Source organism: Odontesthes bonariensis, chromosome 22, assembly GCF_027942865.1.
Source record: "Odontesthes bonariensis isolate fOdoBon6 chromosome 22, fOdoBon6.hap1, whole genome shotgun sequence".
NCBI lineage: Eukaryota > Metazoa > Chordata > Actinopteri > Atheriniformes > Atherinopsidae > Odontesthes > Odontesthes bonariensis.
Genome location: NC_134527.1, coordinates 4,929,088 through 4,953,639, shown reverse-complemented (window position 1 = coordinate 4,953,639; position 24,552 = coordinate 4,929,088). Strand labels below are relative to the sequence as shown.

The window sequence follows — 24,552 nt, the reverse complement described above, 5'->3', positions numbered from 1 at the left end:
ACAGCAGTGTGAACGGCCTTCAACAATGATCCTGGTTGCAGAAATAGCACTTAAGAAAATGACAATTTCCTATGTCCTGAACAGCACACACTGGAAAAAAATGCCCCTCCAAAAATAAGTTAAAAAAAACAACAAATAAAAGACGTTTTTGCTTGAAATAAGCAAAAAAATCTGCCAATGGGACTAGTGAAAATCGGCTTGTCAAGATTTCTTGAAATAAGATGTGATATTTAGGACTTTTGAGTTAAAAGTGATCTTGAAATTAGCTTAAAAACCTCTTCAAATGAAAAAAAAAAAGCTTGTTTCATGTGAAATATGACTCAAAACATTTTGTTTTCAAGACTTAACAAGATATTCCAGATGTATTGTATTAAAACAAGTCTCTATATCTGGCTGAAATGGTGCTTGTTAGGCAGTTGTGTCTTATATTGAGTGTAATGAGATACTCAATGAGAAAAATATACTTGGTAAGATTTAGATTTTTTCCAGTGCACGAAAAAGCTTAAAACTACTATTTGTTTCTATTTTTATGAAGACGAAATCTCACTGTGGACGACAGTGAGACACTATGACGGAATAGTTAGGCAATAAATAAGTAAAATGTTTAGTTATACTAAAAAGAAAGAATTGGAGGAACATGTTCCAACTAATTAGGTTAATTTGCAGCAGGTCAGTAACAGGAGTGGGCATTAAGAGAGCACCACAGGAAGGCAGAGTCTCTCAGAGGTACAGATGGGCACATTATGGTGTGGTATGGGTACATTAGTGCCATTGGGAACGATTAAAGGGATAGTTCGCCTCTTTTGACATGAAGCTGTATGACATCCCATACTAGCAATATTATTTATGAACATTTTCTTACCCCCTAGGGCCAAGAGATTGTGAGGTCTGACTTTTTCCTGGAGAATGATTTTCTGATGCAAATGTATTACTCTTTTGAACGCATATTGTTTTGAGAATATGCGTTGTTATACAGCTTCATGTCAAAAGAGGCGAACTATCCCTTTAACATGTATATCTGGACGGGCATCCTCAATACTAAAAGGTAAGTTCAGGTCTATGCTAAATCACATACTGCATCTATTATCAACCCTTTTGGAATTGGGGTTGTAATACAGGACGTTCCTTCGGGGAACTTGTTTCCCACAGGTGAGAAAAAACGGCTTCACCTTCAAGCACCGATCAAACTGTCCGCCAAGAACAATCAAACGGACAGCAGGATTTCTGTCAGATGGGAATCAAATCTGTCTATATTTACTTTATAATGTGTGATTAACATGCCACACCCACTACAGACGTCACAGATAACAAACAAAGGACGCCGGTGTGTGTGTCTTCGATTAAAGCTCCTCAATCCTCTCTCCTCCACGTACATTTATGGAACTTCTGCCACATATTTGGCTGTGAACGATTTTTTTTGGGGTCATAGAAGAGAGAGAAGAAGAGGAGGGGCCTGGTTCATCATGAAACTAATTAGACAAATAAGATGAGTCTGAAAGTCTTTTATAATCAGAGGTGCACATAAGTGGTGCGCAACGCTCGTTTGCGTACTTGAGATTCATGGATAGATAGGGCCTATGCATGAAATCTGCACGATATCTTTTAATTTATCTGGACTGTTGCTCGTTTTTAAATTCATTTAAATGATTTTATTTGTTTCTCTTTATATTCTTTTATGTATTTTTAATGCTTCTTCCACTCCCTGCTGCCATGCTTTTATTTTATATAAAGCACTTTGAATTGTTATGTACATGAAATGTGCTACACAAGTAAATTTGATTTGATTTGATTTACTAACTAATAATGATAATAATAAATGTAATAAATAAATGTTGTGCTGCTTCTCTTCATTTTCAATTGGAAATAAAGCACATGTCACATTATCCACGGATCCCTCTATTTGTTCCTCCCATGAGGTGGGTTTTTAAGGAAAAAATGCATTTAAAATGTGAGGCCAACCCTAGTTTCTCTCCTGAGAACAAGACCAAGAATCTTATGTGCGTCCCTTTCTGTAATACACCTTCTGACCTCCAGGGGGTGCTGTTGCAGCATTGGCACGCCTGCCAAACATTTCACCTCCAGATGGATTCCTTCTTCCCACATAAAGTAGCACTGGCGTGCAAGGAAACGTGCAACACTCTGCACAGCTGCTGTTTACCATGTCAGTGTTGTTTCCTTTGTTCTCACTCCGTCCTAATTTTCTCTTTTGTTACCGTTTGCCAAGAAAAATCCTCTATTTCTCATTATCTGTATTTGTCTTGCCAGCTTTCTGTCCGTCTCTCCTTCGTCATCAGCGTGGCCCAAAGCCCAGCTCGTCGATGGTTTGTTTGGGAACACCAGAGGGGAGAGATTTCCCGCTGCTCCACTGTCAATATGTAGAATAGAGGCCATGAGATTTTAGCTCAGTCCAAGACCGAACACACAACCTTTGTCACATTTGGCTCTTCGACAGCTATGAGGGTGCAGAGCTGCCGGTTCTGGGTTTAATACAAACCGAACAGCCAGTCATTTAGCTGCGATAATGATAAGCAGATTAATCCACGGCGAAAAACAGGAATTTGCTGCAGTTCAACGTTTCCAGTTAAAAATTCTTCCAACAGTGCACTCTCAGAAAATACAGTACAGAATTTTACCTTTAGGGGTACGATGGCTTGTCACTGGGGCAGTACCCTCAGAAGGTATAGTTTTGTACCTTACAGAGACTGTCTATTGTACCCCAGCGTGTAGAAAAAAAGGTACATACATGTACATTTTACCACTTGAGTACATACATGTGCCTTTTGGACCCTCCAAAAGGTACATATATGTACATTTTACCACTTGAGTGCATACATGTGCCTTTTGGACCCTCCAAAAGGTACATATATGTACATTTTACCACTTGAGTACATATATTGAGTACCTTTTGGACCCTCAAAAAGGTACATATATGTACATTTTACCACTTGAGTGCATACATGTGCCTTTTGGACCCTCAAAAAGGTACATATATGTACATTTTACCACTTGAGTACATATATGTACCTTTAGGTCCAATAATTAACCCTAGGGGTACATTAGTATAGATTGTACCTCAGGGGACAAAAAAGGACTCGTACTGTACCCCTGTTTCTGAGAGTGTGAAATGCTGCTTACACAAACCACGGATGAAGCATTACTGCCTGAAGAATGCATTCTCCTGATTATACTCACACACTTTCACGTTTTCAGAGGAGTGCATCATATTTCCTCCAGTGAGGCCGAACGTGGTCAAAGTCAAAGTTCTAATTCTTAACTTTTATCCTTAGTTTGTGGAAATAAAGTTCCAGAGAATCAGGATTAAAGTGACATAACCTAAGCGCAATAAAGGGCAGAATTTTGTGACGACAAAACACAGAAATGCTAAAATATAAGTTATATAATTATTATATACGTGTATAATCCCGTGCACCTTATTTAACATCTCAGTATTTGGTAGATTTAGTAGATTTTGATCATGATATATTGATAAAACTATTCTTTTTAAGGCGATAAAGCTCTGAGCTTATTTGGGTGTGTATGTGCAAACTATCTTATCAATGTGTTTCACCACCAACGTCAACCACAATATTGTGGAAGTCGGAGCCACAACATGAAAACTAAGCGTTGGCCAAGCCCTCGGTGACAGCAGCATACATCACCAAGGACACAACACTTTCATAACGCAGTTTCTCACTGCCAGACACGCAGTTGTTGTTTGTAGAACTGTTCAGATTCAGTTCTGAAGGAAAAGTATCCAAAAAAAATACTCCAGTTTACAAAAACCCATTTAGATAAAACAAAAGTTGCATCAGAAAAATACTCCTAATTCAAAAAAACGTTGGGATGTTGTTGCAAAATGCTCACAAAAACACAAGATTTGGAAATCTAATAAACCAATATTTCAATCACAGTGGAAAACAGAAGTATTTGCTCATCCTGATGGCAGCAACACATCTCATGTGCAGCACCTCCTCTTCTTTTAGCAACAGTCCGTAAACAACTGGGAACTGTTATCCCACTCTTATGTAAATGTAAATGTATTTTATTTATACAGCCCTTTACAAACAATGATTACGGTGTACCAAAGTGCTTTACAGCAGGTAATAGAAAAAGAGAAGATTAAGTAAAAACAAATAAAAACAATAAAAGAACAGTGAAAGCAATAAAATACAACAAAATCGAATAAGATAAAAGTGTCATCATACTACTGGGTATTAGGAATTTAGGTAACTAGGCAACTAGGTTTATAAATAACTAGGTATTTTGTGATAAATGATGTTTCATAATACACCGAATGTCCTCAGTTGGTCTGGACTACGAGTCAGAGTCTTCTGCTACAAAACCGTGCTGTTGGAGTAGATGAAGTATGTGGTTTAGCAATGTTTTGCTGAAATATGCAATGCCTTCCCTGAAAAAGACATCTGGCCTGGGAGCATATGTTGCTCTAAAACCCGCACATACTCCTCATGTATTGACGTTGCCTTTCCAGATGTGGAAGCTGCCGGTTTCATGGGCTCTAAACCACCCGGATGCCATCAGAGATGCTGACTTTTAAACTGAGCATTGATGACAAACCGGATGGTTCCTCCCCTCTTTAGTCCAGATTAAGCAGCGTCCGTGTTCATTTGGCCACAAAACAAGTTTCCAGGTTGTCACCTGTTCAGATAACTGTTGGCTTTTTCTTTGCATGATGAGCTTTAACCTGCATTTGTTGATGGAATGATGAACTGTGTTCACAGACGATGATTTCTGAGCCCATGCAGCGATTTACATGACAAAATCATGTTTGTTTTTAGTGCAGAGGTGCCTTAAGATCCCAGGCACAGAGAAGTCTCGAGGCTCTCCCAATCTTTACATTATATTATGTTCTGTAGATGATGGATTAATCAAACATTTAACAATTTTACATTGACGTTGTTCCATGAAAAATCTTCCCATCTTTATTTCTGAGAGACTCTTCCTTTAAGGTACTCTTTTTTTACTTGTTACTGACCTGTTGTCAATTAACCTAATTGTTTGCAAGCAATCTTTCTACTAATTACTTTTCCCGTCTTTTCTTGTCCTCACTATTATGACCCAGTGTCCCAACTTTTTTTAGATATGTCACTGCCATCAAATCCAACATGCTAATAGATGCTAACATGCTAACGAGCTAATAGTAAATATCTCACTTTCAACAGTTTATCTGTGGTTCATAAGTTGTTGGTGTGTGACATTTGTTATTCCGTTTTTGTTGACATTTTTTCACAGTGTCCCAACTTTTTTGAGATATGTCGCTGCCATCAGATCAAACATGCTAATCGATGCTAACATGCTAACGAGCTAATAGTATATGTTTTACTTTCAACAGTTTATCTGTGGTTCATAAGTTGTTGGTTCGTGACATTTGTTACTCCGTTTTTCTTGACATTTTTTCACAGTGTCCCAACCTTTTTGAGATATGTCGCTGCCATCAGATCAAACATGCTAATCGATGCTAACATGCTAACAAGCTAATAGTAAATATCTCACTTTCAACAGTTTATCTGTGGTTCATAAGTTGTTGGTGTGTGACATTTGTTATTCCGTTTTTTGTTGACATTTTTTCACAGTGTCCCAACTTTTTTGAGATATGTTGCTGCCATCAAATCAAACATGCTAATCGATGCTAACATGCTAACGAGCTAATAGTAGATGTTTTACTTTCAACAGTTTATCTGTGGTTCATAAGTTGTTGGTTCGTGACATTTGTTACTCCGTTTTTGTTTACATTTTTTCACAGTGTCCCAACTTTTTTGAGATGATAAGTCGCTTCCATCAAATCCAACATGCTAATAGATGCTAACATGCTAACGAGCTAATAGTAAATATCTCACTTTCAACAGTTTATCTGTGGTTCATAAGTTGTTGGTTTGTAACATTTGTTATTCCGTTTTTTGTTCACATTTTTTCACAGCTTCCCAATTTTTTAGGGTTTGTATATCCTGAAAATTAAAGAACTCTTTCCTCAGAAAAATGTGCACCCTATTATACAAAATATAATCCATTATGGAAACTAATAGTCCTGCATCGCTGTATTACTGCTCAGGATGGAGACACATTTTGGAATGTGTTAAACCAATAAATAAAGCCTGGACCACTTCATAAAAGGACTTCATGACAGTTTTTCATGTATTCTCTTTAATTCACATTTAATATTATCAGTTTTTCAAACGTAGAATCCCAAACTGAAAAGTAAGTATCGTCAGAGAGACTCTGTAATGAATGTCTGTGATTTCGACACATACTTTAACTTGGTAAACTTCAGAGAGTCATTCTAACTTCAGCTGGTGAGCGGTCACAGTCGCTGTGTTGATGCAGCTGTGCTCCAGAGACGCAGTCAGGGTGGAGATCTGACCTCAGCCCTGCTGGGAGGCCCTCGGGCACCTGAAACAAACATTTGAAGACAGGTTAGAAATAAGCCTCGGAGCTTTTAGGATTCAAAGCCAAAATGGAGACTTGTACTGAAAAAAGGCTAAAGCTACAAAGCTAAAAGCTAAGAGTCATGTTAGCAAGTTTAAACTGACACAAGCATGTTGGTATTTATTCAGAAAACAGCTAAAATGCAGCTTATAGCTGCTGGTATTTAAAGGGATAGTTCGCCTCTTTTGACATGAAGCTGTATGACATCCCATATCAGCAACATCATTTATGAACATCTTCTTACCCCCTGCTGCGTCCTGTGAGCAGAGTTCCAGCCTCGTTTTGGCGTTGACGAAGGTAGACCGGCTAGTTTGCTGGGGTTTAAAAGATAAAGCGCCTTGCTTCTCAAAACAACATGCGTTCAAAAGAGTAATACATTTGCATCACAAAATCGTTCTCCAGGAAAAAGTCAGACCTCACAATCGCTTGGCGCTATTTTATCTCCGGCTAGTCCGGCTAGCGATTATAAAAAAGCCATATTATAAAAAATATAATATTTTTATAATATTTGATCAAATATTATATTATTTTAATATATTAAAATGTATTCTTATTTTAATAATAATATTCGTATTATTAAATAATAATTTAATATTATTTATTCAATTATAAAAAATGATTAAATAATAAATTAAATTCATATCACTGCCTGCTGTGCAGACCGAGCAGCAAACTCTGTAACAGGCGCGGCTGTCAGCAGGCGGCAGCAGGCAGTGATACGAAGGGAGAGAAAATAGGGCCAAGCGATTGTGAGGTCTGACTTTTTCCTGGAGAACGATTTTGTGATGCAAATGTATTACTCTTTTGAACGCATATTGTTTTGAGAAGCAAAACGCTTTATTTTTTAAGCCCCAGCCAACTAGCCGGAACTACTTTCATCAACACCAAAACGAGGCTGGAACTCGGCTCACAGGACGCAGCAGGGGGTAAGAAGATGTTCATAAATGATGTTGCTGATATGGGATGTCATACAGCTTCATGTCAAAAGAGGCGAACTATCCCTTTAAGTGCAACTCAGGCAAACAAGTGCACAAACTGTAAAATGTTATGTTGGAAAGGAGTAATGCTTTCAGAGTAATGTGTGAGCGTGACACCTGAAGATAGCCGTTTCTCCAGCTGCTCGATCAGCCGCAGGCGTCGGTTGATGATTCTCTCCCGCGCTGAAACCTCGGTGCTGAGGCTGGCAAGCTGTCTGGCCTGTTTGTCCACGAGAACCTTGAACAGTGAAGTGAAGTGGCACATGTATGGGTTACAGAGAAGATCTTTTGTTGGATTTGGCTCATGATTCAGGGTCGTAATGTCTGTATATATCGGTGTTGCTGAAGTTCTTTCTTCTTGCTCACCTTCATGGAGCTGGTGTCAGGCTGAGTCCGACTCCCTGCCCTCGACTCGGTCAGGCTCTTCACGCTCTGGATGATGCGGTTCATCTGGTGCTGCACGGCTCCCTGTTCAGTCTCCAGGTCTTCCAGCTCCTTCTGCAGATCTCTGACAGCCCTCCACAGCCGGTCCCGTCGGGCGCTCTGCATCTGCAGGTCCTTCCTCACCTGCAGAACAGATCATTACACTGAACCAATCAGAGGCCAACGCATCCACACAGGTGTTAGAAGTAAATGTGAGTAAAAATTACATGAGTTAAGAGGGGGAAATATACATTTCAATGGATAAAAAGAAAATGCTGCCTCGCTGGTCATGGTAGATGTGAGATAACACCAAAATGAGTTCACCCGAGTATCTTCCAACCAGCTCCCATGTCATTTTAACCTAAACTAGAAAGATCTGTTCCTGCGAAACAGCAGTGAGAACGCTTATGGGCTGAATGGGGATAGCTGACCATGCTAAAAAAGCTGAAAATAGTTCAATTTTAGCAGTAAAAACGGTTGCTACGGTATTGGTTGAAGGGATTTTGGGATTTTTGTGTACTACCAAACTTAACGTTGGAGTTAGTCAGAGAATTTGAGATGTTGATCTTGGTTCAAGGCTCATAGCTGAAATTCTGTAAATGTGAGCTCTTTAGTAGTTACATTTACTGAAAGAGGAGGAATTTACCTACATTTTAAGGTATAATTTGTTTCTCTAAGTTAAACTGTATGAAAGTTATGAATTTGTTATGAATTTGTTTGAAAATAACAGAAAATTTTTAAACTTATCAGCACACACTCAACTGTGTGCTCATTCATAAGAATCAAGAAGGAGCAAAATGTTCATGTTTTTGAAACTGTCATATTTCAAAATTGGCTGAAGTTTTGAAAAAGCTGAAACAATTAGTAATAGCTGAATGTTTTGTGGCCCATTTAAAGTTTGAATGGTGTTTCTAGCTGAACGCATGCAGAAGTAGTTAGGTTGGAAAGAGGAAGATGATTTGGAAGAGCTGAAAGCAGTTTCCATTCATTTGAATGACGGGAAAAATTTGAATAAAAGTTGAATATCTTAAAAAGTGTAAAAGTTAAAAACACTAAAAATCATAGCAGGAATCTGCTGAAAGAGCTGAACGTTTTGATACGAAAATTGTAGAAATAGCCGAATGTATGCAGGAGTAGTTAGGTGCCGAAAACTGGCCTCAAAGCATTCTCACAATAAACAGGTAATTGATCCATAAAGCATGTAAATGGCAGCGGTAACCCTACAGACTCCTGCTCACCTGTCTGTGAGTCCGCCCGGTCTGCACACTCTGCTTGCGAAGCCTCTCCAGGTTCTTTGTGGCTCCATCCAGCTCTGCTGCCACCAGCTCGCCCTGCTGCTCCAGCTGCAGGACGTTTTCCTCCACCCCCTGCAGCAGGCGGGCCAGGCCCAGAGCGAGCATCTTCAGATGGGATTCCGGGACCTTACCTGGCTTCTGCGATGTGAAGCCATCGCCCGTTCGAGGAGCTTTGTGGGCCTGACAGAGTCCCAGCAGCAAGGCTGACAGCTGCAGCGCTCGGCTCAGGCTCATGTCCCAGGACCTCATCACGCAGATGCCCTTGGTTCTCCTCTCTGTAGGCCTAAATATCCAGCTGCTTCCAGAGCTGAGTCCTCATCTGCCAGGCCCGCAGAGTCCTGATGTGACTCAGACTTCTGCTGAGGAGTTCTGAAATTCCCAGTGGTGAAAGAGAGAGGGGGACGAGGACAGGGAGGAGAGCCAGAGGCAAACAAGGGGGGTGTTCCCAGTCTGACGTATGGCTTATGAAAGAAGATGCTGACCTTTATGGATATTCTATTAAAAAACACAACCAGGATCGGGATTTGATTGTATTCACATTAATTTAACTCAATTAATGCACCTGTATCCAGTCTTTTTCTTCTCTCACACGTCCACAGAACTTTATTGAATTAATCCTGTAAGAAAGATCAACACAATTCTCTGTTTCTGATGAATATCTATAAAGTACAGAATTTAAACTGAGTGCAGCAGCTTCATAGTTGCTGAACTTGGAGACTTTTGCTCTCAGGCAGATGAGCTGCTGATGGATTCAGACATGAAAGCAAAGCAAGAGTGACACCTAGCGGCAGCTTTATGAACTGCAAGGCTTTGGCCTTTGAAGGAAGTTCTGTGTTTAACAACAAACCTTTTTTTTTTGCACAGTATCTTTATTAGGTCTTTTTCAAGTCGTGTAGGACATACAAAAGAAGTAAGGATAATAGAAAAAAATTAATAATAATAGAAACAAAAAATAAGTATGCCTATATAAAAAATAAAGAAATAAATTTAAAGAAAAATAATTTAAAAAATAAGAATAAAATTAGCAAAACAACAGCACAAACTGAACAGGGCGTACACTTCAAGCAATGACAAACGTATTGCATCCCTAGTACTCTATGTACGTGGACAAATTCTCAAAGAAGAGGTGAGTAGCCTATTATGGGTGTTATTAATGATCATTGTACTTAGCAAGGTGATCTAAAAAAGGCTGCCAAGTCTGGTAAAACTCCTCTGGGGAGGATTCATCCCTCCATCAGACCTGATTTTCAGCCCACTTCTTTTGTCCTTTGGCACAGCTCAGCCTTTTCTCCCTGTTTCCCTTCCTTAAGAACGGCTTCCTGACAGCCACCCTTCCATGGAGCCCATTTCTGATGAGGCTTGGGCCAACAGCAGATGGATCAGCTGAAGGTCCAGATGCATCTCTCAGTCTCCTGTGTCAGGTCTTTGCTGGATGTTTTCCTCTTTCTTAAGGACATCACTTTCAGATCCTGTTCATCTGCTGTAGATAGTTCTTTAGGCCTGACACTTCTTGTGTTTTTTGTGGGTTTTTTTTTGTTTTATTTTGTGTGTTTCTGTTTTATTTTGTGTTTTATTTCTTGTTTTTTGTTTTCTTTTGTGTTTTTCTGTTTTTTTTTCTTGTTTTTCTGTTTCATTTTGTGTTTCTTTTGTTTTATTTTGTGTGTTTTTCTGTTTTCTTTTGTGTTTTTTCAGTTTTATTTGGTGGCTTTGGGTCAGATTTCCTCCTGTTCATCTGCTGTAGATAGTTCTTTAGGCCTGACACTTCTTCTTTTGTCCTCCACTTGTCCAGTTTCCTCAGATGTTTTAAGGACACACTGCACACCATGCTGAGATATGCCAAGTTTTCAGCTAACAGCTCTTTGGGAATCACCTTGTTGCTGCAGAAATCCTGTTTTCTGTCTGTCAAACTGTGTTATCTTTGCTGTTTTTCACACATGCAACTAAAGAAATGGGAACAAATGATGTGTCTCTGTGACAAAGTGCCTAAAGATCCAGTTTAAAATGGCTTATTTGCTAAGTTGGACACAACACTGGTTTATCCCTTGAGTTAGGAGCCTTTTTCCTGCCTGAATGGTTCACAGGTCAGAGTTAAGGGGCTTAACAAAGAAAAAACACATTAATCTGAACTGAAAATGGATGAAAAAGGCAGAAAATGTCCAAATAAAAGCTATCGATCGAGACCACTGTAAAATATTACAGGAAAGTCTGGCTGCTTGGAAGGAAAATGGAAAGAAATGAGATCTGGATCAGGACTTCTGCTCCATCTTTTGTTTTCATGACTTTAAATTTCTTTACTTTATCTGTTCCGTCTAATAGATTTGACTCACTTCCTTAATTTTGTTGCAAAACAACGACTTTTAGTCATAATTTACCCTTTTTTTCAGTATAAAAGCATTAACTTTCCTCCCTTTTGTCCTGTGGGATCATTTGAATCTGAACTAACTGAACATCAGTGTTTTAATCTTGAACTTTTCTTTTTATTACTCATGTTTAGGTCAATTTATTTTGTCCAGTTTCCTCAGATGTTTTAAGGACACACTGCACAGTTTAGTTTTCAGCTAACAGCTCTTTGGGAATCACCTTGTTGCTGCAGAGATCCTGTTTTCTGTCTGTCAGACTGTGTTATCTTTGCTGTTTTTCATAGATAAAACTAAAGAAATGGGAACAAATGATGCGTCTCTGTGACAAAGTGCCTAAAGATACTATCTAAAATGGCTTCTTTGCTAAATTGTCCATAATGTGTGGACACGACACTGGTTCATCCCTTGAGTTAGGAGCCTTTTTTATGCTTGAAAGTCCTTGAAAGGCCTGGGTTTGATTAAGAGTAAAAAGGGCAGTCAATGATCAAGATTCAGAAAGCAGAAACTCTGACTCACTGGAGGCAGAATATAAAGAAATGAGGGGTGGACCAAGACTTTTGCACAGTGCTCTATAAACATGTAGCTTTTCCATGCTTGTCTGTATTACTCTAAGTCTCTGGCATCACATCAAACACTTGTCCCACTGGTACCGTTTTCCATTCTCTGAGATCTCATAATTGTTGTTATTGCGGAAGACAGGCAGCTGTAATACAAAACATCCACTCTACATTTCATCTCAGAAGCTATTCAGAGAGCTAGTGCCGACCTAAATGGAGCGTAAAGAGCGGGAATATTGTAGTTACATTGATCAGGGAGATGGATACCTGGCATCAGAGGAGAAATAATGATGCTTCAGGTCTGTAGGTTATGGAAATGTAAATATAAATGTACTTTATATCTACAGTCCTTTACAGACAATCCTTACGGTGTACCAAAGTGCTTTACAGCAGGTAATAAATAAAGAGAAGAAGTAAAAACAAATAAAAAGAGAAGACTGGGAGACGCCCACATAAAGAGCATTAAAACAGTCTGACCTTGAACTTATTAGGGCATGGATGGCTTTCTCAAGGTCATGACGACTTAAAAACATTTTAACTTTGGCCAGGAGACGCAGCTGGAAAAAACTAGTCCTGACGACATTGTTAATGTGTTTGTCCGACCTCAGGTCAAAGGTCAAAGGTCACTCCCAGATTTCTGACGGTTGAACTAAGCTTTGAAGACGAGGTGCCAAAGCCAGCCGTCACAGTGTCCCCAAACACATTCAGTTCTGTCATCATTTAAATGAAGAACAGTTTGGGCCAACCAAAAAAAGAAATCTTATGGAAAAAGATTTGATCGTAAACTGGAAAAAATGCCCCTCGAAAAATAAGTAAAAAAACAACAAATAAAAGACGTTTTTGCTTGAAATAAGCAAAAAAAATCTGCCAATGGAACTAGTGAAAATCGGCTTGTCAAGATTTCTTGAAATAAAATGAGATATTTGGGACTTTTGAGATTAAAGTGATCTTGAAATTAGCTTAAAAACCTCTTCAAATGAAAAAAAAAGCTTGTTTCATGTGAAATATGACTCAAAACAATTTGTTTTCAAGATTTTTTCATTTAACAAGATATTCCAGATGTATTGTCTTCAAACAAGTCCCTATATCTGGCTGAAATAGCACTTGTTAGGCAGTTGTGTCATCAAGTGTAATGAGATATTTTGACTAGAAATGAGACAAATATACTTGGTAAGACTTTGATTTTTTCCAGTGTATCGACTATTTGGTGAAAAAACTCTACAAGAATGTTTAATTGTCTACATCTGACAATAAACTAAAATGAAGAAAGATGATTTTTTCAATGTCAGATAGCTCAGGAAAACAACTGCTTCATCATTTTCCAACATTTGCCCTTTTGTTACGTCTAAAAACACCACGCTAATTAAGTTTCGTGCAAGTGGCCTGAATTGAGAGAACCGGGGGTACAATACATGACTTCCTACACTCAGCCACGGGCTGAAAGGACGGCTTTGTGTCAATAAGGGACAGGCCAACAAACTGCTCTTTGAATTGTTGTGGGGTTGGGGGCAGGCCTCGTGCACAAACGACACTGAGTCAACTCATAAAGCCGGATTTATAAAAGGGGAGAAAGACGTCAGACCTCGGCCCACTGCTTCCTCCTGGCATTCTGGGTGCAGGAGGAAGTCACAGGAAAGCAGAGTCACAGGGTCACGGCGTGAGGGAGAGGACACACCGTCCGAAACAGTGAGTCAATGTCCTTCTTATTATCATTCTGCAGGATAAAACACATCTTCAACATACTTTTATTCTGTTCATTTTCATTCAGTCTTTGTTGCTTTTTAAGTGACTAACAAAAACCTGCCGGCGGCACAGAAACGTAGGTGAAGTGAATGAAGGAAATCTTGTTTTTGAACATCTTTCAAATACAGAAAGCAAAAACAACACTGGAAAAAAAATGCCCCTCCAAAAATAAGTAAGAAAAACAACAAATACGAGACATTTTTGATTGAAATAAGCAAAAAAATCTGCCAATGGAACTAGTGAAAATCAGCTTGTCAAGATTTCTTGAAATAAGATGTGATATTTAGGACTTTTGAGGTAAAAGTGATCTTGAAATTAGCTTAAAAACCTCTTCAAATGTCAAAAAAAGCTTGTTTCATCTGATATGTGACTCAAAACAATTTGTTTTCAAGACTTTTTCATTTAACAAGATATTCCAGATGTATTGTCTTCAAACAAGTCCCTATATCTGGCTGAAATAGTACTTGTTAGGCAGTTGTGTCTTATATTAAGTGTAATGAGATATTTTGACTAGAAATGAGACAAATATACTTGGTAAGATTTTGATTTTTTCCAGTGAAAAATGTATATTTGAGAGATTAGCTGATGTATTACGATCCCTTTTCAATGGATAGAATATATATATTATGGCTGGGCAACGATTCAAATGTTTAATCTAATTAATCACATGATTTCCCTGATTAATCGCGATTAATCAGGGAAATCATGAATTAAATGCATTTGTACGCAAAATCCAAAAATGAATCCAAAAGTAGTGTATAGCTTTTATCATTTAGTTTTATTTTAAATGTGCTGCCATATGAATGAAAGTGCCATAACATTTGTTGTGCAAACACACTTTTAACATCAGCATCTTTCTGTAGTTTTTATGTAGAAGCCTCGCTCCACTGTCTGTTTCCTTGAATGACTTGCTGCTATCAGTTGTGTGTTTTGCCTTTAAGTGATATTTTAGACTGGAACTACTACGCTGAGAAGACAATTCAACTTGGCTGTAAATGCAGGAGTTTTTTTAAGATTTATTTTGAAATACGTGCTTTTACGTTGAAACAAGTAAAACAGGAAGTAGCGCCGGTTAGCTCCGTGAGCTTCACACAGAGACTGAGGAGCACCTGTAGCGGTGATGTTAGCTGCTAGTTCATCTTTATTTTATTACTCCATGCTTCGTGGTGTTTGCTGTAACTGTGTGAATGTGATGCATTCAACAGACTTTTACAATAATAAAACCTGCGTTAATACGCGATAAAATATTTATCGGCGTTAAATGATTAACAAGTTAACGCGATAATAACGAGTTAACTCGTTATTAAATACATATGGTATATATATACATATAGAAATATATATATATATATATATATATATATATATATATATATATATATACACATATATATGTACACATATGTGTATGTTATTATTAGGGTTGGGACTTAAGATGAATTAATTACAAAAAAAAAGTGCTTTAATCGCAATTATTTGTGCACTGCTGAACGTTTCTATCTGGATGAGTTTTTCATTCTGGGGCACCAACTAACGTTCACGACTTCAGACAACAACAAACCACAGTGAACAATAGTCAAACAAATTAAAGAAGAGGCTGATGGGACCGCTTTGGTTGGGAAATTTTGTTTTTAAAAAAAACGGACGGATGGAAGCGTAGATAAGAGCGCGGCTGTGTGCAAATTTTGCAACAAGGAATCCGCACATCAAGCCTCAAGTATCACCTCAATGCTAAACATATAGCAGCTAGAGTGGACGTTAGCCACCAGCCACACCTAACCAGATGGCTAGTTTCAGGGCCAGGATAACTAAGCAGAGCAGCGAGGATGGAAAGCCAGAATCTGTCCAGTGGAAGTAGGATGTAGAGGATTTGTTGCAAAGTCTGCTGTCTCATTGCTGAGGGAGCTGGGGGTAAGTGGACAGAGTGTGAGGAAAATAGTGAAGGAAGTGTCAGATAAAGCAGTAAAGTCCAGTCAGTGGATTTAGATTAGAAGAAGCAATAGCAGCTGGGGGCCCAGCAGGGGAGCACCTAGGGTGAACAGACTCTTTGTAGAAGCAAAGAAGAAGTTCAAGATATTTAAGTGGAGAGTGTGGCCCGTGTGAGCCTTTTGAAACCAGGCGGCCATTTTGGGTGAGTTGGCTTTGACATGTTGGTCAGCACGGCTCACTGGTCTATATTATGGGGAATTATTCACTGAGTCTGGTCCATTTTTTCTTTTCTTTAGCACAAGTTTCTTGTGTTTCCCTTAAATAAAGTCCACGTCTGAAAAATTAACCAACTCCCTGCTCACTGGATTGCACTTGACTAATAAGGGGCTGCAAAAGGTACAACAGATGGCATCGTCTGACAAAACATATGAGCTGCCATGCAGAAAGACGGTCACAAAAAGAGGTTCTCACTGTTCTCAGGTCAAATATTTATGTGATTAAAAATGCGATGAATTAATTACAAAGCCTCTAATTAATTAGATTAATTTTTTTAAATCGAGTCTCGGCCCTAATTATTACATATAATCTATTTAATATATAACATACAAAAACACTAAATAAATACTTGCTTATGCATGTAAAACAGTAACTGATTAAACTAAATATTCAACTCTTTTACCTTATTATTCATAGAGAGGAGAGGAAGATAGATTAAATAAAAATAGAAATTAAAATGACCAAAAATTGGAAGAAATTGAATTTTAAGACTCCTTTTTATCCTTGCAGCTCTTAAACATCATTCTGCTAAACATTTCCTTAAACTGGTGAACGTTTGGACGTTTCTTCCGTAGTTTCACCCCGTAGATTTACATGCAAAGCATCACTACAAACTTGTAAGGAACCTTTTCCCCTTCGTCTATAAGCCACCTCTCAATCACCGAAAACATCCTGAATGTTTCTTGGTTCAGTTTTATTACTTAAAATGTCTGATATTCCACCAGATCTCTCAAATTTCAACAGTTTTCGATGCAAATACGGCAGGTTAGCGTGTTCCAGATATTCAATATCGTCAATTAAACATTTTATTATACGTAATACCAAGGATTTCTTTCTCACACTCTTTCAGTTTAAACCTTGACTGTGACCGTGTTTTTTTTTTTACCACAGTTAATGATAATAATAATAATAATAATAATAAAACCTTAGAAGCTGTGCATATATTATTTATACAGAGCAATGAGTTTTGGCTCCAACACGAGCGATGTTCAGACATGCTCGATGGACTGACTTCACAAACTGTTGTCTCTTACTCTCACTGCATCCATTATGCTGCCAATGATCTGCCAGTTTAAAGAGAAACGTCAGACTAAGCCCAACTTAATGGAAAAATAGAATATCAAGTCAAATCAAGTCAACTTTGTTGTCAATGCTGCCTTATGTGCAGAACATACACAGAATTGAAATAGTGTTTCCCTCTTATCCCTGGTGCAAAACAGCAATAAACATGAAGTAAAATGTTGAACAAACTACCAGCAGAACTGAAATCAGCCCCAACTGTAAGCACTTTTAAATCCAGGTTAAAAACATTTCTCTTTCCGTGTGCTCATGGTTGAGTTCCTCTAAATAATTTTAAGGCATAATGCTATAAATCCTCTTGATTGTTTTACATATATATATATTTCCTCTCTTCTTTGATTGCTTTAACTGTGTGTTTTAATTTTTATTCTATTTTTTTATTCTCTTTAAATTGCTTGTTTTTATGCTGTTCTTTTAAATGTATTGTCTTTATGTAAAGCACTTTGAGTTGCCTGTGGTATGAAATGCGCTATATAAATAAAGATGCCTTGCCTTGCCTAAAATATTATATATACATATATATATATATGTATATATATATATATATATATATATATATATATATATATATATATATATATATATATATATATATATATATATATATATATATATATATATATATGTATGTATATATATATATATATATATATATATGTATATATATATAAAGTAGGAGGTAAAAGAAAAGACAATAAATATATATATATATATACAAGCTAAAATATATATAAAAACAGCAGTGTCAAATCTGTATAGATATGGCAGTATAAACAGATACAGAAATACAAAAACACTTGTTAATATTTGTGAACATATAAGGATTTATGACCATTTTACAGATGTAATGGCTTAATTTTAAAAAAGGGGGTTTGTGTTTCTGGGGAGCAGGAATGGAAAAAGCATCAAACAAAGAGGCAGAATCAGGCCAGTTTTAGAAATGGGGATGAACGGTGTCTCTTTGGTTCAGCGTGTTGTAGTCGTGGACACAAAAACTAAAAAAATCTACTCTGTCCATGAGGACATTTAATGATTCGCTACGATTTTAAGCTCAAACTTGTCCCATTTGCCCCTAAATATAGTGTTAATATCTGAAAACGAGCCCTACTGATGTTCCAATTTCACGAACCATAGGAAGCTATCATATCCACATAAATGCATGTTTAAAAGCAACTACACCTCTAGCCTATTTGCATCCACTTGCGCCTTTCTACGTTCTTCCATTCACTTTAAATGTAACTGCACCACCTTTTGTGAAGGGAATGTTTGCCTCTCATTACTTGCACGAGTTTGGCCGCTTGAGGGTTTTTGCAGCATTCAGCAACAAACTGAGCAAGCAAGTAGCTTGGAGCTAGAGTCTGAAATGGAGGGAGGAGGCCTTTCTCATGTTTTCACTCACTAAACCAGGAGTGGGAAGCAGAGCTGACAGCATTAGCAATAACTCAAAACATTAAAAATGTTATAGTCAGCTGGATGAGACCCAGCCATGACTGACTTGTGCTTTTCCCACAGGAACATGTCAGATGATCTGGACCTCTGGCAGGCGCTGGAAAGACACAAAGTTTTAGTGCCTCGCAGGCTGACAACAGGGTGACAATCAAGTCAAATTACCTTTATTTATAAAAGAAAAAAAATCAGAACTTTACCTGCTTTTAATTTGAATTAAATACGGAAAAATACATTAGAAAAAAAACAACTAATAAAATGTAGGAGAATAACACCCACTCTATAAGAAAATGTACCATTATGATGTGATAAAGGAACTAATAAACAACCACAAAATAAAATCTTCTTCATGCTCCCTGAGATTAAAGGATACGTTTGACTTAAAAATCACTTAATTGTCCGAAAGAATTTAAAACAAAAGAAAAAAAACACATGCATTACCTGTAATTTAGATGTAAATGTTAAAAGATTTTATGGAATTGGATTTAAATAAAATAGGGACACTAATAGAAAGAAAAAAAAACAGAAAAATAGTGTTAAATCTGCATTTTAGCACCATCCCCACAGTGAAGCACGGTGGTGGGAGCATCATGTTGTGGGGATATATATATCACAGGGAAGAGTCAGAGGAATTGGTCAGAATTGAAGGATTTCACACTTTTAAAGTGTTAAACAGGCACTTTTAATCAAATGATACAAATCCCAGAAAAATCTTTCGTAATTTCAGGTCAGAAGGGAACAAAATGGTCAAAAAGCCAAAGAGGCTTAAAACAACTTATTATAAAGCAGAATCTAATTAAAACTAACTTTTAAACAGCCTCCCGTTCCCGCATATTTTCTTAATATCGGTGTTTTTGGAGTCCAGGAATTTTAAACTCGTTTTCCACTAAGTTGCTCTAATACTTGGAGTGAAAATCTGTCAGTCGCAGGGTCTCCGCCTCCCATAAATGCCCCAACAAGTCAAGCATGATCTGACTCCCAAGGGTTTGGAGGTCAAAAGCAGACGGGCTGAACAGCTGGTGGGGTCACATGCCGTGATCACGCTTGGCGTGTCATGCCTCTGCAGATCAAACATGCAAAAAGTGAGACCCCAGCCAGCAGAATCCAGTGTTTATGGCAGTGTGATTCCCATTAAGTCAGCTCCAGCAGTCACATGCGCTCCGAATGCTCGACATACGGCAGGATTTTATCTGAATTTGCTGAGAGGCTGTGGTGGAGACAACACATTCAAGTTCTTTACAATCGTCTTGGCAACTGTGTCTTTGCGGATAATCCTAGAAAAGCTGAGGAATCAGAAAATAAGCCCGCTGAGCTGACGGGTTATCTTCAGTGGCTGACGTTTCCCTTCAGGCTCAAACTGATAACACTGATTACAACCTGAGAATTCAAAAACATCCCAGAAGGATCATGCCTTCACATGCAAACCTGTCAACACGACGGTTCCCACTGTTTGCGAGCCATTTAAGAAAAAAGCATAAAAAAAACAAGCTAAATGAGCCTCCGAGAAGTATCTTTTTGCTAGGGCTGGGCAACGATTAAAATGTTTAATCTAAGTAATCACATGATTTCCCTGATTAATCACGATTAATCGCATTTGTACGCAAAATCCAAAAATGAATCCAAAAGTAGTGTATAGCTTTTAGCATTTAGTTTTATTTTAAATGTGCTGCCATATGAATGAAAGTGCCATAACATCTGTTGTGCAAACACACTTTTAACATCAGCATCTTTCTGTAGTTTTTATGTAGAAGCCTCGCTCCACTGTCTGTTTCCTTGAATGACTTGCTGCTATCAGTTGTGTGTTTTGCCTTTAAGTGATATTTTAGACTGGAACTACTACGCTGAGAAGACAATTCAACTTGGCTGTAAATGCAGGAGTTTTTTTTAAATTTATTTTGAAATACGTGCTTTTATGTTGAAACAAGTAAAACAGGAAGTAGCGCCAGTTAGCTCTGTTAGCGTCACACCTGTAGCGGTGATGTTACCTGCTAGTTTATCTTTATTTTATTACTCCATGCTTCGTGGTGTTTGCTGTAACTGTGTGAATGTGATGCATTCAACAGACTTTTACAATAATAAAACCTGCGTTAATGCAGGTTAAATAATAATAAACAATAACTTGTTAAATAATTAACAAGTTAACGCGATAATAACGAGTTAACTCGCCCAGCCCTACTTTTTGCGCATCATGATACCAGTTTGAGTTTGTTTCCTTCAGTTAAAACTGTTTCATCCCCTATAAGAAATAATCTGGGAGAACGCTCTGATCTGCAGGTGACTACGCATCCTTTTCCAGAAACCATTCATAAGACGACCCTCATTGTCCTTCAGACCAACTATAAATAATCTAGAGGAGTCCGTCAGCCCCATCCAGGCTGCTGGTCGTGGTGGAGCGTTAAACAGCTAAAACATCGTCTTGTTTTAACACACGTGAACTTGCAAACTTGCAGGGAGGATAAAGGGATTGGGAGCTGAGACGATATCAACGATATATGATGAATGATAAACCAAATGACCAAATATTAACATGCAAAGACATCCCATCAGCTCTGGAGCCGCATGTTACCACTAGTCAGGGAGCCAAAGTCTCAAAAGCTCAGTAAAATGGGTTGAACCTGACATGGTCTGCCATACTTTTTATTTGTGTTTTTTATGTTCACTTTGACCCTAAGAAGCAATAATCAGAGGGTCTGCTCTGCCGGAAACATCGCGAAAAAAAAATTGGCCATTTCAGTGTATGTACCCTATGTAGCAGTGAAATCATCACAGAATCAATGATTTTGGTTGGATTTTCCCAATTTTATTAAAGAATAAAGATGAAAATATTGGAAAAAAGTGAAAAAAACGCCTGATTTCTTTGCATTAAATTGAGCCAAAATCATGTAGACATGTATTTTAAGAGTGTAAAATATCTATTTTAATCGGATGTTATCTCCACATGTGTTCTGTGCATCTGGAATGCATTTATTGACAGCTTACCCAACCCACTGAGGATTTGTGGAAAATTGTAATTTTCCAATATTTTCTATCAAAAAATGAAGGGTACATACACTAAAATGGCCAAAAAAATTTTTTGCGATGTTTCCGGCAGAGCAGACCCTCTGATTATTGCTTCTTAGGGTCAAAGTGAACATAAAAAACACAAATAAAAAGTATGGCACACCATGTCAGGTTCAACCCATTTTTGAGACTTTGGCTCTCTTTCTGTCTAATTTTAAAAACTGCTGAGAGTCCCAGACAGCTACAGAATGCATATAGTGTTCAGTTTTAAAAGTTAGCTTATAGTTAGCCCAAATCATTTGTAGAAAAACCCTGTGAAATGTGAGAAAACTCCCTGACAGTTCTTTGTTCTTCTCATTTTACCCTCAGTTTGGGATCCAGAGTGATGGGAGGTGTTAGGATGATGCGGTCAGCACTGAAGCCAATAAAAGGCTGGGATGGGAGAGCCACAGCCCTGCTGACAGGTCAGGCAACAAACTCTGGTATGTTACTGCTATGTGACTCCAGTTTGTTATTGCCTGAACAGCCCTGTAAATGTATGTAGTGCTTTAAAGTCCGTTATGTAAAGAATGTTTTGCATTTCTGATAAAATCTGGCCTCAGATTTATGAGTAGATTTCATTTAGTTGCATAGAGGTAAGTACATTTACACACTGCCAATCCATTCATTGTTGAATCAATGATTGTCCACATTTAGAAAATAAAGGCCCAAATCATGATACTACCACCACCATGTTGTTACACAGCCATGTGAGTTGTCCTTAAGGTCAACAAAAGTAGCATGTGGAAAAAGCTAAGTCTACCAAAATAATTGAGAGGATAAGTAGCCGCCACGTGTTGCTAATCAATGTATCCGATTAATGGATCATCAGAAAGGGTGATCGACTCTTGGCCCTATTTTCTCTCCCTTCGTATCACTGCCTGCTGTGTAAACCGTGCAGACCGAGCAATAAACACCGTAACAGGTGTAGCTATCAGCAGGTGGCTGAACGCAGTGATATGAAGAGGGGCAAAAATATCACCAATCGATTGTGAGGTCTGACTTTTTCCTGGAGAACGATTTTGTGATGCAAATGTATTACTCTGTTGAACGCATCTTGTTCTGAGAAGCAAGACGCTTTATTTTCGGGACCCTAGCAAACTAGCCGGACTGCCTTCATCAACACCAAAACGAGGCTGGAGCTCTGCTCACAGGACGCAGCAGGGGGTAAGAAGATGTTCATAAATGATGTTGCTGATATGGGGTGTCATACAGCTTCATGTCAAAAGAGGCGAACTATCCCTTTAACCTTCAATTAGTGCATAATTTAAGTCCAACAGAATAATGTCAGCATAATTATGGGGTATAATGTATATATTTACTTATGTTTGCTTCAAAATAATTAAATATACAATCCATTAGTCAAGCAAACTTGATTGGAATAACAGTGGACTATTTTACGAAACTCCTACGACAGGCCCGCATCGCTCGTAAATTCTGTTAGTGCCTGAAAGAAAACGTAAAACACGAAAAAATTGGTGAATGCGCCAATTCTCTTAAATCACTCGTACACACAACTTAAAGCGATACAACGTAACTTCTCAAAAAGCCCACTCTGGAGCTCCCCCTACAGGCTTGGAGGTAATGTACGGTTACGCTGTCGTAAATACAACACCCTTTCACTTTCACATTTCACGTTTGTTGACGAACCGGCGAGGAGTCAGAAGGTGCAAGCTATGTCGACCGAGAAGGTAAGAGTAATCAAATGTACCTGGGAGCGTGAGAGGGGTCTATTTGTTTTTGCGGTAGGTGTGCCAGAAAGCAAGTCGAAGTACTTCCGCTCAGCTCCCGGGCCGCTCCAGCAAAGTTACATAGCGCAGTTTTTCCAACTCAGACCCCCGAAGGGCATAGGAGACAGGCCAATCGTAATATTAAAACTCATTCTAGCCGCACAATTTTTTTCAAGCTGTTATTTTAAGGTATAAATGTTACATAGTATTGCTTTAAGAACAAATCTGTGCGTACGAACGGTTGTTGCATGAGGCCCAATGATCCCAAACACAGCAGCAGATCTACAACAGAACGTGTGAAAAAGAGAAGAATCGAGGTGTTCTGATGGTCCAGTCAGAGTCCAGATCTCAGCCGGACCTTCAGAGAGCTGTGCAGAAACCAACGCTGCACACCTCAATGAGCTGAAGCAACAATGTAAAGCAAAGCGGGCCAGAAGGACAGATAACGTCAGACGGAAATTGATTATTGCTCTAAAAGGTGGTTCTGGGAGTTATTGAATAAAGGAGTTGTAATACCTCTATCTCATTTGTTTAAATAGATTCTCTTTGGAACATGTGACTCTGACCTAACTGTTTAATCCCATTAAGCACGGCTCAGGAAAGCAGCTGGATGTGTAACCTGAAAGCTGCGGCCCACCTCTGCGCTGCGTAAACAGGATTATTATGTGAAAACATAATAATGAAGCTCGGTATCGTGTGATTGCTTTATAATACACAATTAATGGATTATATAAGTGTCAGCGCTGTATGAAGACCTTCTATGGCTATTGTTCCAATGACTCCGTTGTGTACATTTATCAAATTATGGATCTAAAAGAAGGTTTACACGACTTCCTGCTACAAACGAGGCAGGAGTCCCAACAGCGTAAAGAAAACAGAGAGCGGCAGAAAGCTTTTCCTTGTTTTGTGTAAGCAGAAACGCTCTCACACCTGCCCTGAGAGCGGCTCAGAGGGGCATGCTGTCGTTGGGTTCCAGAAGCCAGACTTCCTCGGGCCTCTCTGGAGTCCCTCACATAACAGTTAATGAGGGAAATACCCAAAGTTAAACCGAGCATGGGAGCCTGAGAGTGGAGGGTGGGGGGGGAGGGAGGACCGGAGAGAGAGCAGAACGTGAGAGAAAAGAGTCGCAGGAGGAAGCAGCGAGATGACTTCACAGAGCGGCGGAGGACCGAGCCGTCTGCCGCGGCTGTGTGGGTCTCTGGCAGGATGATTTGGGACAGTTTGTAAAGAAAAATCACATTGCCAGGGATTACTAC

The 24,552-nt window shown here is 38.6% G+C and overlaps 1 protein-coding gene and 1 long non-coding RNA gene across 2 annotated transcripts; one reads left to right on the top strand and one right to left on the bottom strand.

Annotated features, from left to right (window-relative positions):
- Positions 1 to 6,142: 6,142 nt before the first annotated feature.
- On the bottom strand, positions 6,143 to 9,536 carry LOC142372796 (uncharacterized). Its single transcript, XM_075455768.1, has 4 exons — positions 9,080 to 9,536; positions 7,785 to 7,985; positions 7,536 to 7,656; positions 6,143 to 6,405 (listed from the first exon to the last, which is right to left on the bottom strand). The coding sequence occupies exons 1-4, from the start codon at positions 9,383 to 9,385 to the stop codon at positions 6,359 to 6,361; spliced, it is 675 nt and encodes a 224-aa protein (XP_075311883.1). The 5' UTR covers positions 9,386 to 9,536; the 3' UTR covers positions 6,143 to 6,358.
- Positions 9,537 to 13,674: 4,138 nt separating this feature from the next.
- LOC142372932 (uncharacterized) lies at positions 13,675 to 22,130 on the top strand. Its single transcript, XR_012768360.1, has 2 exons — positions 13,675 to 13,739; positions 21,897 to 22,130. It is a non-coding gene; the product is annotated as an uncharacterized LOC142372932 (long non-coding RNA).
- The last annotated feature ends 2,422 nt before the right edge of the window (positions 22,131 to 24,552 follow it).